Source organism: Phlebotomus papatasi, chromosome 3 (genome assembly GCF_024763615.1).
Source record: "Phlebotomus papatasi isolate M1 chromosome 3, Ppap_2.1, whole genome shotgun sequence".
In the NCBI taxonomy this organism is placed as follows: Eukaryota; Metazoa; Arthropoda; class Insecta; order Diptera; family Psychodidae; genus Phlebotomus; species Phlebotomus papatasi.
In genome coordinates this window covers 26,309,216-26,328,917 of record NC_077224.1, presented here as the reverse complement: position 1 = coordinate 26,328,917, position 19,702 = coordinate 26,309,216, and the positions used below count along the sequence as shown (strand labels likewise).

Here is a 19,702-nt window from a genome sequence, read left to right as displayed (position 1 = left end):
GATTCTCTGCCAGCTCCGAGGCTCCTTGTGAGTTTTCGTAACAATCCTTTTACGAAAACGGATTTTTAGGGCCCCGGCCAAGTCAATCCTCCTAGAAGTACCAGATCCCTTGTTCGTTAGCCTAAAGCTCGTTACTTTCCACTGGGGTTAGTTACCCAGCCTTCCATCGCAATTGTATCACATTAGAAATAGAAACTTTGGAAGTGCCATCGAATTTCCCATTTATCGTTGTTATTTCTTATTTGGGCTTTTCATTGTTTTTTTTTCGTTTTATTGGTTGCAGAAAATGTTAAGACCATATCTTCTAGTTTATTCTAGTTGATTTTTTTTAGCCTCCTTAGCGGTGGTTGTACGAAGTTGTGATGTTCTGAGGAATTGTTGTACTCTTCGAGACCTTTCACTTGCACTATCCTTGATTATTTTTTGACAATTATAAGCAGAATAACAACAATTTAAATTCTTTTTTGGGCTCAAAGTAATAGAAGCCTATTTCTCGTACTGTAATTGAGTTTAAATTTAAAATACACACAGAAGGATATTTTAGGCACATCCTTTAAGAGCCTTTTTGTTTTGAAATTTATGATCTGGGTGCATCAGCTCCGATTAATAATAGATCGGAAACCGTAATTATTTCGTGTTTTTCTTTCTGTTTATTCGTCGTAAACATTTTTGGGGCGTAAAGGCCACACGGTATGATATATCGACTTCCTGTTATTGTTTAATACCGTTTCTTATGTACATTTTAGTTGCATATGCTAATGACTTTTGGTCACTCTTCTTTATAACGTCTAATATGATTTCACAGTATATGTTTTAATGTTATTTAAATGTAAATATTCAAAGCATTCGAAGCTGTAGACTTATTTATCGTTTTTTTTTTTTTTTGGCATGGTTCTAAATATGTATTATAATTTATTCAACAGTTTAAAACGGTATAGAACAAAAAGCGGTATGATACGAAAATTATCACATGGAGAATACTGTCTTGTAAGTTCGATTACTTTCATCGAGCTCTTTCCGGTATGTTTTCAAAATTCTGGTTCATTGATGGTGTGACACATTTATTTTCCCTTTCTTCCTTCTATTTTTTCAGAACTGATAAGACCGTTTTCATTTTTATTTGAGTAAGAATTTGATTATGTAGGGCTTGAGCCCTTTTTTACTCAAGTACTTTTTTTTTCAAAATTTTCCGGTTTTTTCCAATATACTGTCCGTTGTTCTCGTTAGGATTGGCAATAATTTCAGTGATTAAAAACATATTGTGAATTAGTGTGTATATTTTGATTATATTGGTAAGTAATTTTGAATTAAAATACTTATAATGATTTAAAATAAGATGAATAATTGCACTTTCATTCGAACAATCGAAGTGAGCATATTCAATGCAACCGTATGCATTAAAAACGTATTTACGTGTCCATCCGTCCGAATATTTTCACATTATATGAGATCTTCTAGGGAGAGAACTGTAAAAGATATGGACTTGCGGTTTTTAACGAAGATTGAATATCTGATCAGTGACATCAGTGACATTAGATGGGGATATTAGTTTTTAATCCCACCCTATTTTCTGCAATTTTGGAAGAGATCCAAATAACTCTTATTATGTGGAAATGAAAGGTAGTGCAAATGAAAGGTCTGTGTGAGTTTTATCGGTTTTAGCTATGCCAGATGAAGATGAGTTAATGTTATCATTCATTAAAATAGATTCTTGGTGTTCCTAAAAATCAACTCTGATATCGGAATTGCCGATATTCAGATGACAGCTGTCAAACAGTCGATAAATTCAAAAGATCCCCCGTGACGCATGTCATATTCTGTGTTATTGGTATCCCTAATCATCGTTCTAAACACATCTCATGTCGAGTCTGCATTTAGGTATGATTCTTAAAAAATCACACCTATTTTAAAATAAAAAACAAACTGAGATGAAACTCTCCTCATGAAATTCTACCACTCTTCATAATAACACAACATCATACGATCACTGCAAGAGCAGACAAAATTGAAAAAAATGAAATGTTTTGAGACATTTAACGTTTTATGACCAGTGCACAATAACTTTTATTTGTAAACATGTTTTCAAAATTTCCCATGAGAATGAGCGAGATGACTAGATCTAGATCTCACTCACTCTCATTGAAATGTCAAAAACATGTTACACTAAACAAAAGTTATTGTGCTTTGGGCATTAAGATGGCGGCAGACGCAACCAAGTTACAGATTGGAAATAAAATATCTGTCTATTTCTATGTCGAATATCTCTAAACCAGAAGTGTGCAAGAACTGTTTGATATCGAACAAATGTCAAATGAAATTTGTACGTCAATAGTCAAAACACGCTACCTGGAGCAAACTTATTTTGACGTTTATTTGGTTTCAAACGGTTCTTACACAACCCTGCTCTAAGCATTCATTCTTCTCGCTTAGTAATAACCTTCCCGGTTTGAGAGCTCTCTCCGGACGAGGTTTTTGTTTTACCGATTCGAAGGTATATCAAAGAGAATCCAGTAATGATAGAGTTCCCTGTTCGAGATGACGCGACGATGGCGGCCTCCCAAATGTTCAAAAAGTGGTGGCCACTATGGAGAACTGCGTTCGTTTTTTCCTAGCCCGTAAGGATTTACATTGGACCGAACCCTGTTCCGAACGCGTTTGCTGAACGGTGTTCAAACAGGGAACTTTCGTTGCTGGGAACTTACCTAAAAACCCTTTGGAAGTTCGAACGTTTAATTAAACCAACGAGTTACACAAAAGTGAGCAAGTTCATGAAAAGGACATTTATCTTAATAAAATTGGAATTCAAACGTTCTGCCATCCTGAAATTCTACAAAACTACACAAAAATTCACTTTTTGCAGCAAATTTTTGCGCACTCTTGTTGACGATTGAAGTGTCAAGAATATTGAAATTCGAAATGGCAGAACAATCAGAGCTAAAGCAGCGAGTATATGAACTTATACTTTAGGCTTCCAGTAGATTTTCGAATAGGTTTGGCTTGGCTTTGGCGTGGCTTTGTCTCTTCGAAAGGTTATTACTGAACGGAACCATTATGATCACTCACATCTGAAGTTTGCCGAAGAGGAAAGATATTCGAAGATTAATTTCGAAAACTAAAGAAAAGTAATTTGTACTTCTCGTTTCGTCTGCGTGGTGATTCAAGTACTTCCTATTCGAATTTCGAAGTGTCTCGTGTTACAACTATATTATAACTATATAAATATTATGCCAAGTTCATTGTAATTTCTTTTCAAATCACTGTCAGCCTTGTGTTAAACTTTTGTTTCAAAATTCGAAATTCAATTTGAATTCTTCGAACATCAACGGCATTTTGAGAAAGTAGATTTCCATTTACCCCATTTGCCTTTTTTGGCCAAGGTACAATTGGGAATTCTAACTCCATAATCGTATTTGCGATCTTAATCAAGCTCAATCAAACTAATGATGTCACACTTTTTCTTCACATTGACTGGATACGAGCCATAAACGGTCAAATTAATGAAACATTCCTTTCGACATCTTCGATATTATTTATTAATCTATCTCGTTGATTTTTTAAAGTAATATAGTTTTCCAGTAATTTTGAAATATCTGGGTTTTCTACTCGGAATACGTCGCAAATTGATTAGTTGGTTTTTGGGGATAAAGCAAACTTTAAAAAAATCTTCTCTATAGTTTTCCAAGAAGAGTAAATGGTTCATTTATCAAAATGATCTTTTTTTTCAGCTGTGACGTGTCTGTAATTGAAGAATATCAAAATGATGATGCAGAGATGTCCAATAACTCAGCTGAAGTATCTGAATCTTGCTCCAATGATAATGGTACATAAATTAGAATTTTCTCGTAATAGAATAAGTTTTTATCGTTGTTACTTTCCTTAAATGCAGATGTACGTGTACCGAGTATTCGCCCGAGGCGACCTTGGTTACATAAGAGGAATGTGAGGAAAAAATTGGTTGAAGAGGGTAAAGAGCGCATTTCACTTAAGATAAAAGGGAAAGTAATTCCAGCTAAAAATTTTATACCACAAAATAATTGCTGTTCATACGGATGCTATGCAAAAATCGATGTATCGGATCAACAAAGGATTCATGAGAATTTCTACCAAATGAACTCATCCAGTAAAACTCTTTTCCTTCGAAGTTGTCTTCACCGCAAGAAGCCACTAAGGCAAATTTCGAAAATTATGCCAATAGCTCCTTTGCATGAGAAACAGTTCATTTATGAGTACGCCTTGAAGGATTGGTCTGGTGTATCTCACAGAGTGTGCAAACGTTTTTTCACAACTTGTCTAAGAATTTCTGCACATAAAGCCTACTATGCTCTTAAAAATGAGGAAATCAATCCAATGGCTGAAGAGATGCGAGGAAGGAGACCACCAGCAAACAAAACTCCTGAAGAGTCAGTCAATCTTGCAAAAAGTTTCCTTGAATCGATTCCTTCTTATGAATGCCATTATGGGCGTACCACGACCTCAAAGAGATACTTAGGTCCAGATATAACTTTCAGGCAAATTCACAAGGAATACAGTGCCATAATGGAGTCATTGGGAAAGAAACCAGTATCCCAAACAATTTTGAAGGGAATTTATAACAGCGATTTCAATTTCAGCATAAAAACTCGCCACACAGATACCTGTAAAACGTGTAATGCTTTCAAACTCTCTATTGCTGCTCTACAAAAAGATGACGAGAAAAGACAAGCTGAAGAGACGAAAAAGAATAATCATCAAAAGATGGTTGATAAAGTTAATAGTAATTTCGTCAATGATCTGAAGAGGGCAAGTGATGAAATAAAAGTATTGACCTTTGATTTGCAAGAAGGGCTCCCAACGCCAAAACTGCCAGCGAATATTTCTTTTTGCAAAAGGACGCTATGGACATATAATCTCTGTATATATGACGAAGACGAAAAACAAGGTTAGTGAAAATTTGTATATTACTCAGAGCAAAAGTGGACTATTTTAATAGGGAAATGTGTATACGATAGGCTGATTTTGGTCCTTTAACTTTACAAAAAGAGCACTACATCGACGGTTCCATGTGATACCAAATCTAATCTTACTTAAAAGTAAGGTTGCTTCTATCAGCTTCGTAGCACCACAAAGGTTTTGAGGACAATGCCCATTACAGTCTTTCATATCGTTCGGGGACGCCCTTTCTTCCTCCTATCTGGATTCCGCTCATAGAGTTTCCTGGGGTACCCTTTCCTCTGACATACGGTAAACATATCCAAGTTAGCTTAGTCTTCTCCCTCGGATAGATGAAGCAATGTCAGGTTATTCATGGTTCCTCTAGTTCATGGTTTATCCTTGATCGGGAATCCTAAGTGGTATCATCATGAAAAGGCGCAAATATCCGTTTCAGGCCCCGTTTTTCAGAGATCAGCAGTTTCCTTTCTTCTCTGTAAGTCAACGGTTGTGTTTCCAAACTCTATACGTAACCATTGGTTTCAGTATGGATCTGTAGATTGTGATTTTTGTTGACCGCAAGGCGTTCCTTGATCGAAATATCTATAAAGTACTTGAAGTCTTTGATAACGTCAAAACTCGGCCAGGGTGACATTATGACGAAATCATGGATACTAATAGGCTGTCTCATGAACGTCAAATCATTCCAACGATCTTGATCTCCTAAGTTCATGACTCATTCTTGTTCGAAATTCCCCTGTAGTTGTATTAAAAACATCCCTGAAGATCAGCAGCTTCCTTTCTTCTATGTAAGTCAACGGTATTGTTTCCAAATCTTGCGTAATCACTGGTTGTTTGATCTTTCTTGAGCGTGAGACATTCCTTGATCGGAATATCCACAAGAGTGGAAAGCGCCATTTACTTTCCACTGTAACTCTTTCGTTAACCTCTATCCTGGTTTCGGTTTCCGTTGTCAACATCAAGCCAAGGTACTTGAAGTTTTTGATATCCTTACAACTCGTTCAGAGTGATATTCTATCGAAAACTGGATGCTACTAGGCTGTCTCATGAACTGAAAATCAGTCCAACGATCTTAAACTCCTATCTCAGTTCGGTGGCACTAAGCTCCTTTAAAGAACGGGGCCTCTTTCATCAATTCTGTGTTTGTTTACGGACGTCGGCGTCGTCTACCTCTCCTCCAGTTTCTCCTCTAATTTCAGTCTCCATATTTTTCTGGGTGTTCTCTTTCTTCAGGTATTCGATGTATATGACCGAACCATCTCACACTTCCCGCTTAAATTGTGCTCATAAAGTCGGATTTTCCATGTATCTGCTCCAATTCGTTATTCATTTGACTTTCGGAAAGTCTGTCTGTCATAGATTACTAGGGCTCTCTCTTCTAAGTAAGTCGATGGCACTATCTCAAGACCGTATGTGATTTACAATGTCCCTGTGTTTCTGACACTGGTAGATCAAGAGACGTTTTTCGAACAGAGCACTGATGAGAGTTCGGAATAATACCTATTTTACATCGCGGGTCTCTAGTTCACCCCAACTCTGATATTATTATCCACAGTCAACACATAATCAAGTTATTAGAAGTCTCTCATCAATTCAAAATTCTATTCATGTTGGGTCCAATATTGTTGCTTCTTTGATCTTAAGTCCCTTTTTCTCCGCAACGATTACTTAGAAAAACGTCTCCTTTATCACTTGTATTGAGGAGTGGTCTTGATATCGTCAGCGTCAACAAATATTTGTTTGGGCTTTCAACATTTCGTCATGCATACGTTGGAAGTCATATTTTGTAAATCAGTTCTTTGTGCTTAGCGACAAGTTGTTGAGCTGTTCGTTTTCTGTTGCAAAGGTTTGGTAATATCAGTTATGAGATGCTTTGTTATTCTATTGAATTGGTACCTATCCAATGTTTAAACCTCTGCATTTCAATACTCATTGATCCTGGATTTACATACTGAGATGTACACATTTACGAAATGAATAACTTACAAACTTACTCCTGCCCTTATATGTCAAATCAACTTGGCTGACTATTTTCGGTTAAAGTTTCGTATGTGCTGCTAAATGGGTTGCCATATTGAGGAACAGCCTACCGCGATTACTCTAAAGTTTGTTCTCAATGCACAGTGATGTGTCCTATACGCGGCATGTTTAAAAAAAAACTCACTCCTTTTGGCATGGGTTTTTGAATTTGAATATACTCATTTCCCGTCTGACCAGATAAGCGTGGATTATAGCCTCAATTAACCCCTATCTTTCATACCTTACTTTTAAGAAGCTCCCATACAAAATACCCCTTACTAAATATATGTGAAGGACACTGTTTTGCGTTCATGGTTGTGAAGAGCGGAACTACGAAAATTATGTTGTCGGCCGTGTTGCTCGGCTGTCAGTGACAAGATGGAATAATTTCCAAAACATTTCATTTGTTTTGAAAATTCTCAAAGATTCTCAGTGTTTTTAGTGTTTATTTAATAATAATAAATGTGCGTGAGTGCGTTTCGTGTAGAGAAAAGTGTCGTGGTAACTATAAACAAATTTCCAACCCTGAAATTCGTGTTTTTATTCCATTTTGGGGGTATTTTTTGGGAGGCAATTTTTTTCAGAATAGTTTTTGCTTTTCTAAAGTGTTAAATCGTTCATCCTGATTAAATAAAACATATCCCTATCTTTGTAGCTTCTATCATTTATATAAAATTCGAAGGTGAAATCAGGATGTGCAGTTGACAGTTTCATTCCAGCGCCATTGATGGCCGTGGCAAGATTCAGTCCTTAATTTGTGCCTACCACTCGGATCTTGCCGATGAGGGCTAAAATAGTGCCTAAAGCTGGGTGTTAATTAATGACTAAACGCTGAGTCCCCCTTACCCTGTGTCAGACGGGTTATTCATTTTGTGCCGTTTATCCTAATCGGGGTTATTTGCTTAGGACATCCAGTTTAGCAACCCCCGCCTATAGATCTTCCACTTACTTACTTGCTTAACCGGCGCTACAACCAATTACTGGTCTTGGCCTGACTCAGGACCCGTCGCCACTTGAGCCTGTTACGCGCCACTGTTCTCCAATTCCGCACCCCTAATGAGCTGGCGTCCTAGTTCACGCCGTCGGTCCATCTGAGGCTGGGTCGGCCTCGACTCCTCGTAGCATAGAGTCCGCCTCTAAAGACTTTCCAGGCTGGGTCGTCCTCATTCTTGTGAACCAAATGACCCGCCCACCGGAGTCTATTGAGGCGTATTTGCTTGACGACAGTTACCTCTCGGTAGCGCTCATATACCTCATGGTTGTATAGGCTCCGGAATCGTCCCTCCTCACATATGGGGCCAAAAATCCGTCGTAGTATCCTCCTCTCAAACGCGGCTAAGAGTTCGCAATTCTGTTTGCTGAGGACCCACGTCTCAGACGAATACGTGAGGTCTGGCAGGATCATAGTCCTATACACCAGTAGCTTAGTCTTTATGCTTAGGGTTCTGGACCGGAAAACTCTTGATAGACTGAAATAGGCCTTGTTGGCTTTCAGCAGCCGTGCGCGGACTTCTGTTGAGATGTTGTTGTCGGCTGTGATTGTTGACCCAAGGTACACGAAGGAGTTGACTACTTTGAAGTTGTAATCCCCCATCGGGAACCCTGTTTGACCGATGCACTCCGTGGATGTTGCCGGAGTTGCTGCTGACGATGTCACCATGTACTTTGTTTTGCCTTCGTTTAACTGTAGCCCCAGATTCCGTGCCGCATGTTCAGTCTGGATGAAGGCCTCTTGTACAGCTCTGGGATTGCGCCCCATAATGTCAATATCATCAGCACAGGCTAGGAGCTGCGTGGACTTATTGAGTATGAGTATACGTTGGAATCCTTTGCTATGTAACCTGAGAACTTAATAATGGAAGAAGACCCTTGCTTTTTCTGCTCATTCGGAAGATTTGAAAACATTGTTCTTGGTAAGTCATTAGGATCTTATTTGTTTACGCAATTCGATATGCCTATCTTTCTCTATCTTGTTCCTTTGGGATTTCACTAGGGCTCTTCTTTCTCAACAAACCTAAGAATCGGGGATATACGTAAGACTGTCTAACTGTTTTGTAACTCAGTACTACTCTTGGTTTGAGTTTCCCATTGTTGGTCAATGGTGTTCCTGCTTCGATTGCTGCGTATTCCATCATTGTGTAATATACTATCTTGTGTCCTCTGTTCTCTTACCTTATAATTTGCTGACAAATTCAAAGCACATTCGAAATGGAATACAATTAAATTGAGTGGCTAATCCCAATATTCAAATACCTTGAAACACTTTCAATTCTCATTGTTTTTTAGGCCACATGTATCTTTGGTCCGAAGATACAGCTTCTCGGGGACCAGAAGAGATCGCTTCTTGCCTTCTTTACCATCTTGAAAAGCTTCCTCCTACTGTTACTGAAATCGTTTTGTATTCTGACTCGTGCAGTGGACAGAATCGTAACATTACTGTGTCACTGATGCTCAAGCATTTTCTTTCTCGAAGTCAGAATGTACAAAAGATAACACAAAAATTCTTGGTAACGGGCCATTCATACAACAGCTGCAACAGAAATTTTGGGCTGATTGAGAAAGACAGTAGAAAGCACAAAATTATTGCAACTCTGGATGAATGGGCGTCCATTATTGAGAAATCGAAGAGAAGTCTACCACATTTAAAAGTCACGCAAATGAAAACCACAGATTTTTTGTCTTTCACCGAGCTGGAGGGCATGATTTGCAACTGGAAGGAGGACGTTGGGAAGAATAAAGTTAGCTGGATCAAAATGTGGCAAATTGAATACCTAAAAAATGACATTTTCAAGCTCTACGTTACAAATTACGATGGAGAGAAAATTGAAATTGATATTGAAAAGGCAGGGAAGACAGCAGATGATTTTATGAATCACAATCCAAGTTTGTTGTATCCGAATGGCAGAGAAATATCCGAAGCAAAAAAGAAGGATTTGATGGATCTTATGCCACTTGTAACAGAAGAAAGTCAGGAGCATTTCAAAAAACTAAAAACTTGTTCATATGACAATGATTTTGTGTATGCTAGTTGCGAAGAGGATTAATAAAACGGGTCCCGGTCAAAATCCCGAACGCCAAAATCCCGAAAGCCAAAATCCCGAACGCCAAAATCCCGAAAGCCAAAATCCCGAATGGGTCAAAATCCCGAAAGCCAAAATCCCGAATTCTTAAAAGTGTCATAGCTACTCCCACGATTGCACCCGCGCTTGCTGGAGGCAAAGGGAAATCTTCTGTGTCTTGGAAAATTATTCTAAACATTTTCCTCCATATAATTCCATCTCTTTCAGGATTTGAGAAATTCGGGATTTTGGCTTTCGGGATTTTGGCTTTCGGGATTTTGGCCTTTTCGGGATTTTGGCGTTCGGGATTTTGGCTTTCGGGATTTTGGCTTTCGGGATTATGGCTGCCACCGAATAAAACAACTGTGAACTTAATATTATCTACTTGTTTGTACTTTTTACATGTTTGTTTATTTGAATGAAGCTCATGATAACGAAAAAGAAATAGTAAAACGTCCCAACTTTAAGGTATGTACAAATTCACGAGTTTCTTGACGTCACGCTATTTGTCCGTCTATGCGTCTGTCCGGGCCGTTACCACGATTAGAGTCCAAAGGTTAGATATGACCATAATGACCAGCGCACAATAACTTTTGTTTTGTAAACATGTTTTTGACATTTCAATGAGAGTGAATGAAATGTAGATCTAGTCATCTCGCTTTCTCTCACAGAAAATTTTGGAAACATGTTTACAAACAAAAGTTATTGTGCGCTGGGCATAACTTTTTATTTGTAATTTATTTAAATTGTGAAAAAGAACTTTAAACTTTAACTTTATTGATTTACACTATTAGAGTTGCAATGTATCTCCAAAAAGTGTATTAGGTGAAATTCTTAACAATTTCACCTACTAGGGTAAGTGTGCCAAATTCCGGCCAGCTTGCAATTTCGGCCACCTTTTTTGTTCCTCGAATTTCCATGAACTTTTAGATTTAACGTACTCTACTAGAGATTATACAATGCAAAAGAATAACAAGAAAATGTAGCTTCGACAAATGATATGACGTGAAAAAGATATTGGAAGAATTCCTTCAGGGCATGGAACTATGAGAATGAAGGTGGTCGAAATATGGCACCAAAGCTATGTCTACATTATTATTCATTTTAAAATGTATTAAGAATAATTTTAGAGTAAATAAAGACGGTAAACTCTTTACACTCTTTCAGAAGAAAGAATAAAAAAAATCAATTTGTATTTAAAATATTACATTTCAAATTTGAGACTTTGACGCTTGCATGCAACTATGCCGAAATTTGACACACTTACCTTATATTCCTAACAAAATCTCATATCCTCCGGTCGACCCTAAACTTTGCCAGAATGTGTTTGGCCACTTCCTGATCACGAATATATGAATGGCAAAAAAAGTTCCCGTCCGTCCGTTCGTCCTTTGGCTGCTCTTTGGAGCTAAATATCTCCTAAACTAAGAGATATCGGCTAGCGATTTTTGGCAAAGGTCTATCAGGTGAAAATTGCAACTTGGTGCATTGATACCCCACCCCCCACCCCTCCTTCCGCAATTTTGAAGACCCCTATTTTTTGTTTTCACAATACACTCAGTCCCTGCATTATGCACCTGACGGAATTATGCACTTACAATTATGTAAGTTTGCCTACTTCTGGGAGTCAATTTATGAAATCATTTTTGAAATACGCCTGAATGTATACTATTTTGCGACGACGCGAAAATTTTAAAACACTGTGCTTTTTTCAGAATAAAACTTTAATTTCTTTTATTAAGGTAATTTTTTTAAATATTCTAATCATATATTGAAGAACTCTAGCAAAAAAGTACCGTTTGTTAATGCATTTCTATTGAACAGTTGAATTTTTTTGCTCTGACTACTTTGGTTCCGCGCGAAATTCGTTCTACGGCCGATTTATTCAAAAGAAAGTCTCTGCAGGTATGCAAATTTTCTCGATGCGTAATGCCTTTTCGCGTGTTTTTTTTCGGTCCCGAAAATGTGCTTAATTCCGGGACTGAGTGTAGCTGCACCCCCGTGGCATCGATCGGGCTCAAATTTTAGTATGTTATAGCTGAACCTCGGAGCTTTCGATCAATACCAAACTTATACGGGCTTCATACCTAAGGCTTAGCCACATGGCTTAACTGTTATAATTTCTTATCAGTCAAGATATTTTGGAAAATTTAACTTAGGATTGTATTATTAAGGACAAATGACCTATTAGATTCTGAAAGAGCAATAAAATTGGTTGCCATTTAGGATTCTAATTATTTCATTTGGTACGAACCAAGGTGCATCAATTATCTGTCTTAAGATCTTGTTTTGGAAACAAGATGAAATAATTTGAAATGATTTGGGGGTACCCGAAGTGAAACGCGTCATCCAAGAGCGAAAGCGGACTTATGCAACCAGACTTCGTAATCATCCGAACCCGTTAGTCAGAGATCTTTTAAAAAACGTCCTGTCCACAAGATTGAACAGAAAGCGTCTTCCTAACCTGTAACCCTTTTCTGGGTTGAGTGATAATGATTTTCTATTTGTTATTGTAATTCATGCACTTCATGCACCACTTTTAAGTGTGAAAGAAAAAAAATTAGTTCAATTATTGAATTTTAAGAGGTCTTGCCAAAGGGCATGTACACTCTCTGAAGACTAGTCCTTCCCGCGAAAATAATTGCTGAATGTACTTGCAAATTACAGATTGCAATAAAATGATAGTCTATAAAAAAATAGGATTCTGACAAGGGAGGTCATCGAGTCATCAAATTCAGATTGGCTTCATATTGAGAACATAGACGCGGATAGGGATCATAAGGATCGTGTCATACTCAAAAAGTGCTAATTTTTTTTTTTCCTTTGCAAAAAAAGCAATCAAAGGATTCCATAAAATGTTAATGATAAAGAAAATTCTAGAGAGCCAGCAGAAGCAGTCGTGGTGCAGTGGGCTAGCGGACGGTGTTTACAACGCAAAGGTCTCGAGTTCGATTCTTGCTTTGTGCCGCCTTATTGTTTTTTTTTCTTCTATTATTTTTTATCTGTTTTTTTTTTGTCGGATTTTTTTTTTCATTGACCGTAATTTTTCCTTAGTGTATCTATATTTGCTTTGCACTGTAATATACTCCTAATATGAATGTTTAACTAAAGTAAGTGTCTTAAAAGTTCTTCAACGCGTCTGCTTGTTTTAATTTTTTTTTAAGGAATAGAAATTAAGAATTCATCCATATACGGTCTTATTGGTCCTAGATATACATAGCGTTATTTTTATTTGCTTTTTTAAATCACTTGCCTATAAGCAATGTGTCTTGCAAAATACATCAATAAATCTATGTACAAAGCGATAGAGAATTATTATAATTAGCAATCTGCACAAAATCAAGATATGTTGAATTTTGTTATATTTGAAAATTCAATTCAATATTGTTTTGAAAAAGTTTATTGGGAGCTTTTGCCTAAATTGATTGTGAGTCATACTTTAATTCGGTGTGCTCATTGTCCTCTGTTTTAATCATTTCTTTACAAAAGTCCTCAATGCACAAATTAGTTTAATTACTAATTAGTGCATGTGGATTTCTGTAAAGAAATGATTAAAACAGAATGTACAGTCACAATGTGCACATCGAATAAAAGATATGCTTTCACAATCAGTTTGAGAGCAAGTTTCCAAATCAACTTTTGTAAAACAGTATTGACTTGGATTTTCAAATTTTTAGGGCCTCTCATCAACATATCCTGATTTGTGCCATGCATATTTGAAACTGCATTTAAATCTTTCTGCAGACAATTGATTAAAAATGAGTGAGTGTTTTTTAAATTCTCTATCTCTCCAAGTCAATACTGTTATTAAACTAATTTGTGCATTGAGGACTTTTGTAAAGAAATGATTAAAACAGAGGACAATGTTCACAATGAGCACACCGAATTAAAGTATGACTCACAATCAATTTAGGCAAAAGCTCCCAATAAACTTTTTCAAAACAATATTGAATTGAATTTTCAAATATAACAAAATTCAACATATCTTGATTTTGTGCAGATTGCTAATTATAATAATTCTCTATCGCTTTGTACATAGATTTATTGATGTATTTTGCAAGACACATTGCTTATAGGCAAGTGATTTAAAAAAGCAAATAAAAATAACGCTATGTATATCTAGGACCAATAAGACCGTATATGGATGAATTCTTAATTTCTATTCCTTAAAAAAAAATTAAAACAAGCAGACGCGTTGAAGAACTTTTAAGACACTTACTTTAGTTAAACATTCATATTAGGAGTATATTACAGTGCAAAGCAAATATAGATACACTAAGGAAAAATTACGGTCAATGAAAAAAAAATCCGACAAAAAAAAAACAGATAAAAAATAATAGAAGAAAAAAAAACAATAAGGCGGCACAAAGCAAGAATCGAACTCGAGACCTTTGCGTTGTAAACACCGTCCGCTAGCCCGCTGCACCACGACTGCTCCTGCTGGCTCTCTAGAACTTTCTTTATCATTAACATTTTATGGAATCCTTTGATTGCTTTTTTTGTAAAGGAAAAAAAAATTTAGCACTTTTTGAGTATGACACGATCCTTATGATCCCTATCCGCGTCTATGTTCTCAATATGAAGCCAATCTGAATTTGATGACTCGATGACCTCCCTTGTGAGACCTTCGGGAACAAATCCAAACCTCTAGTCTGAAGACCGTTTTAAGGTCTCCTGATCCACCTGACCCGCGCTGTAAGAGTCCAAAAAAATTCTTAAAATGGCCATAACTCCGGTTCTAATTGTCAATATTTAAAAAGTGAGGGCGTTTTGGAAAGCTCTCGTGAAATGTCACTTTCCCTTCTAACATCGCAAGTCATAAAACTACCGCTAGGGCCGCCATTTTAAAAAAGAAGATTTTTCAATTTCCTAACTTAAATAACTCAAAAATTCCTTTGTGCATCGGGCTGAAATTTTAGTATGTTGTAGCCGCAGATTATGCTTATCAAACAAAAAAATACTTAAGTCGATCGATAACCCCTGACCCGAGCTATGAGAGGTCAAAGTTCGAAAATTGACCGGCCTCTATTTCCGATTCAAATTAACATTTTGGCCTAAATTTTGGGTTTTTGGTTTCGTCTCGATGAGCATTTTCAGATGGAAGTTCAAAAAGTCACCACAGGTGGCGCTGTGATAGCGTCAAAATTCATCAAAATTCAAACTCATTTTTCTCAAAAACGGCATTGTGCAAATTAATCATATTTTAAGAGTGTTGTAGTCTAGGCTATGAGGTTTCCAAAAAGTGACGTGGGTTCGCTTTGGTTAAAGTAGAACAAGTGACACAGGGGTCAAGTTCACTATTTGACCAAATTTGATCTCACAAAGCGCTACAACTTTCTAGAACATTTGAACTTCGTAAGACCAACGCTAGGGGCGCCACAGTCAAAAAACCAATTTTCATAACACATAACCTCAATTATCTCGACTCTGGCTAAACCGATTTTTATAATTACTTCGGCTTAATTGTAGAGGACATTTATATCTATATTTCGTCGAAAAGTCATTGTTTTGCTCAGATTGTGCTATCGTTTTAGTGTTAGAAAATGATTTTCCCACAATAACGCTGCGAAAATACACAGGTGCTGATATGACCGCTCTAACTCGACTACGTTATCTAAAATAAGATTTAAAAGAATTTCTTACCAAATTCAATCATTCTTTGATTTGTTGTTACATGGATAAAATGCCCGCTTTGGTCAAAAAACGTGTTCCATAACAAATAAATTGAATTATCTAGGCTACCGAGCAATCGATAAGATCAAGTTTTGGGGTAATATTATAGAGGAGATTCTGGTCTATATTCCACTATCATCTTTCCGTCAGTTCATTTACATCCTAGATATTTTGATTTAAATAAAGTGTTTGCAATTTATCAGAAATTTGATTCCAAATTGCTGTATAATATCTCTCATCTTTAGTACCAAATCGAATTTGCATGGAATCCGAGTTTTCTCACGTTAAGAATCTCACCTACAATAAACTTGATCTAGGCTTAGCACTAGCTTTTCGATCCCAATACTTTTCGATCAATTTAATTTATCACAAGTGCAGTGAAAACTTGAAGTATTCAGTGAAATCAGTGAAATTTATAGAGTATCTTCAATCTGATCTACATTTTTATTTGGTAAGTTTGAGTGCAAGATTTTTTCTTTAAGCTAAGCAGTCTAACTATAACAAATATAATTGTTAAAACGCATATTAATATTAAAATACTTATAATTGGAATAAAATATTGAAATAAAATGTTTCTCCATTGAACTCAGCTATCAGTATTTTGACTCATTCTTCAAGATAATTTCACTCATTTGTTTAAAACCTGCTTTAAAATTGTTTTATACTTCTTAAAATTTATTGTCTATATTTAATAATAAATATTAAATATTAGAATTCTTGATTAAAGTGTAGTAATTTTAAATTCGGCAATAAAATGATTGATGGAAAACTTAAAATTTGCTTCATTGTGTGAAATTGGCTTTGGCACACCTTTTAGACCAGGAAAATTTCATGAAGTCTAAATTCGAATCCCGGTCTATCCCATCCTTTCGCACTCTAAATTCGATTGAGCTAAATTAAATTTGGAATGATGTTTAAAAAAAGAAGAAGAATGTGAAAGAATGAGATAGACATATTCAAAACATGTGAGAAAAACCAGGGATTAGAATTTGGATTTCATTAAATTTTTCTGGTCTAAAAGGTGTACCGAAACGACCGAAACCATAAATATTGAAATATTTGCCTACGTTCTAGATCTAGACAAATTTCTTTCAATATAAGTCTTACAATATGTCAATATTATCAGTGATATTTTGAAATTTGTAGGCGATTTCTGTCAATAAAATAATATTGATTGAAACTATAGAGACCACAATCTTTCACAATATTTAGTCCGCTTTATTCTCACTGATTTGTGGTTCTGGAAATAAGAATTTTGAAGGATAAACTAAATTAAAATTTCTCGATTAATTTTTTTATCTATCCCTCTATCGATTTTTTAAGTAGTAACACTTATGGCGCTGGTACAACTTTTAGGTCAAGAAAATTTCATGAAATTGAAATTGACAACCTTTTCTTTCTATGATTATTTGCGTAAGTCTACCCTAGTCATTCGTACTCTTCTTCTTCTTTTAAAGATCACATCAAATTCAATTTAGATCGGTCTTATTTAAGATGCAAAAAATGGGATGGATATATTCAAAATGTATGAGAAAGAAAGGGAAGTGAATTTCGATTTCATGAAATTTTCCTGATCTAAAAAGTGTGCCGAAGACATAAGTAACATTTTTGAAGATTTCACTTAAAAAAAAAAAAATAATTTGTTTCAATTTCTTGCAGGAGTGAAATAGACGGCTGTCTTAGTGTAAACTCAAGGCTCTTTACGAACTCTGCACCATCTGATCATACGTATTTTGAGTCAACTACAACATGTACAAACTTTGCCAGTCCCTTGGCTTCTAATCGTCAGATCTTTGCGAATCCTTCAAAATGTACAGCTACTTTTACAGTATCTTCTATCTGTCCTAGTCCTACAATATCAGAGGGCTCTGAAGACTTTGAAAGGCCTACGAGTTCTGCGAGTTCTACCACTTCGACTCTTGACATTCTACTACCCATCTTGATGGGCATGCAACAGACTTTAACGGAAATGAAAAATGATATCGCTTACATTAAAAGATCAATTAGTCAACAAAATCCGGACATGAGCATTCAACAAAATATTTGTAAAATTTTGCCTATCGCTAGCTCAGAAGAATTGGAAGAATTCGACAACAATCTTCTTCAGGTGGATTACAGTGAAGCTTTTGTAAGTAAAGCAAAGAATATCTTGCAAATTTCGTTTTAAGACGACATTTCTCTTTGCTTCAGGCCTGCCTTATAAGGAAAAATCTCAGATTGAAAGATTTCCTTACGGATCATCTTTTGATGGAAATGAATGTAAAAGGGACGCACACGAAAAGAGCGCTGCAAAACTTTAACTTTTTCAGGATCTGGAAAGGTAATGCAAATTGCAAATTATTATTAAGAGTTATTTTAATCACTAATTAATTTTTTTTTTGATTAGATGCATCAGGAATTTCGTCAGTGGAATTCGAAGAGCTCATCCGGAAGCAGGTGAAACAGGCGAAGAATAGGGTTTACGTGGCACAGAGCAAAGCAAAGTTGCAGAATGAACAAACAGAACAACGCTGAGAGCAACCTAGTCATTACTTCAAAAAGGCCAACAATGATTTTTTGTGATTATCTTTGTCATAAGAATTAAAATACACATTTGAAGTATTTTATTTATTTTTTCATTTATACGGGGATCTACTTAAACAGTTCTAGTGGAAGTTTCTGAAGCTCAAAACTACTTTTCATGAGAGCACACAATACGATTTAATTCATGGCACATATGTATTGCTCGCATGAAGTATATGGGTAAATGTAAAAAGTCCTAAATTGTGGCTCTCATTCTGTATTGAGCACCAGTTCAGCTACCCTTCGTCAAGATAATATTTAAAATCCCATTTAAAAAACGTTTTAAGGAATTCATGTGGAAATGATTTCGTTTTTAAAAAATTGGGGAGACTGGGGCAAAAAAGTCACAAATAGGAAAATTCAAAATTCAATATCTTCCAAGATAAAAAAGATAGCGGCTCAAATCTTTTTTTATAGATAGCCTCCATAGACCTTCTTCAATGTCGTAAGTTTTTTAGAAATCAAACAAGGAATTTAGAAAATAAAAAATATCGAAATTTTTAGCCCTATTTTTGAAATATTTTGCTTGCAGAAGATATTAATTAATACCTACTTATTTTCCAAAATTGATGCACTGGTGAATATTTCCGAAATATTTTGAATTCTTTGAATACGAATTCGCTATCTAATTTTGAATTTTACAAAGATTCTTTTCTCCAGAAACACTTTTATTAAAAATGACCACTTGGGTGGGGTAAAAAGTAACAAAAGGTATGGAGCGAAAAATAACAAGAACCGAAGCAATTTCTGATGTCTCACGGCGAAAAGAAACGTCATTGCCATGTCTCGCCGTTTGTTGTTTTCATTGGTCAAACGATTTGCAGTCTTTTGTGTTTTTTTCTAAAATAGCTTGAAAAACGCTTTTCTCGTTCAGATAAAGAAAACCGTGTTTTACAAAGATGTAGATGAATAAATTTTCTATGGAAATATGTCCTCCAGGTATTTTTTTTAATTTACGGAATCCCGTAACAAAGCGATTCAAAATATGATAATATCCCATACTTGATACTATTTGCCCCAGCATTTTTGAGAATGGTCACAAAATTACCTTTTATAAAACGACTCGATAAACGTGTTTCCTTACAAAATAGAGGAAAATGACTTTTACAAAGTTGTAGGACGGTAAATTTCCTTGAAAACTGCGCTAAATAGAAATTTCTGAGGCGCTCGAGTAGCTTGTAAAAAAATTAAATATCCATTTTGTGACTATTTTTGCCCCAGTCTCCCCTAAGTTGAATACAAAATTAATGAGGAAATGGATTTATGATGAATTTTAATCAAAAGGTTTGTAAGGAAAGCAGCATCAATGGAAAATTGAATGAAACTACTTGAGAATTTTTACGAACTTTAGTTCAATGTTATTTGTATTTATGTACAGAGAAATCGTCAATCAGATCAAATGACACTCAAATCATTCAGTTTTTTTTTCAGTGGAGATAGGAAAAATTCCTGCCTCCACT

At 35.9% G+C, this 19,702-nt stretch overlaps 1 protein-coding gene across 2 annotated transcripts in view; it reads left to right on the top strand.

Annotated features, from left to right (window-relative positions):
- LOC129807381 (piggyBac transposable element-derived protein 3-like) overlaps window positions 1–17,316 on the top strand; it is a 38,426-nt gene extending 21,110 nt beyond the window's left edge. Inside the window, exons 3-6 of one of the 2 annotated variants that reach the window (XM_055856598.1) lie at window positions 3,726–3,820; window positions 3,887–4,918; window positions 9,235–10,000; window positions 17,295–17,316. In XM_055856598.1, coding sequence (XP_055712573.1) covers window positions 3,726–3,820; window positions 3,887–4,918; window positions 9,235–9,992 — 1,885 coding nt within the window. In that variant the 3' untranslated portion in view covers window positions 9,993–10,000; window positions 17,295–17,316. Of the gene's footprint in view, window positions 1–3,725; window positions 3,821–3,886; window positions 4,919–9,234; window positions 10,371–17,294 lie in introns of those variants that run through there. The other variant, XM_055856599.1, reaches the window with a different exon arrangement.
- Window positions 17,317–19,702: the final 2,386 nt, after the last annotated feature.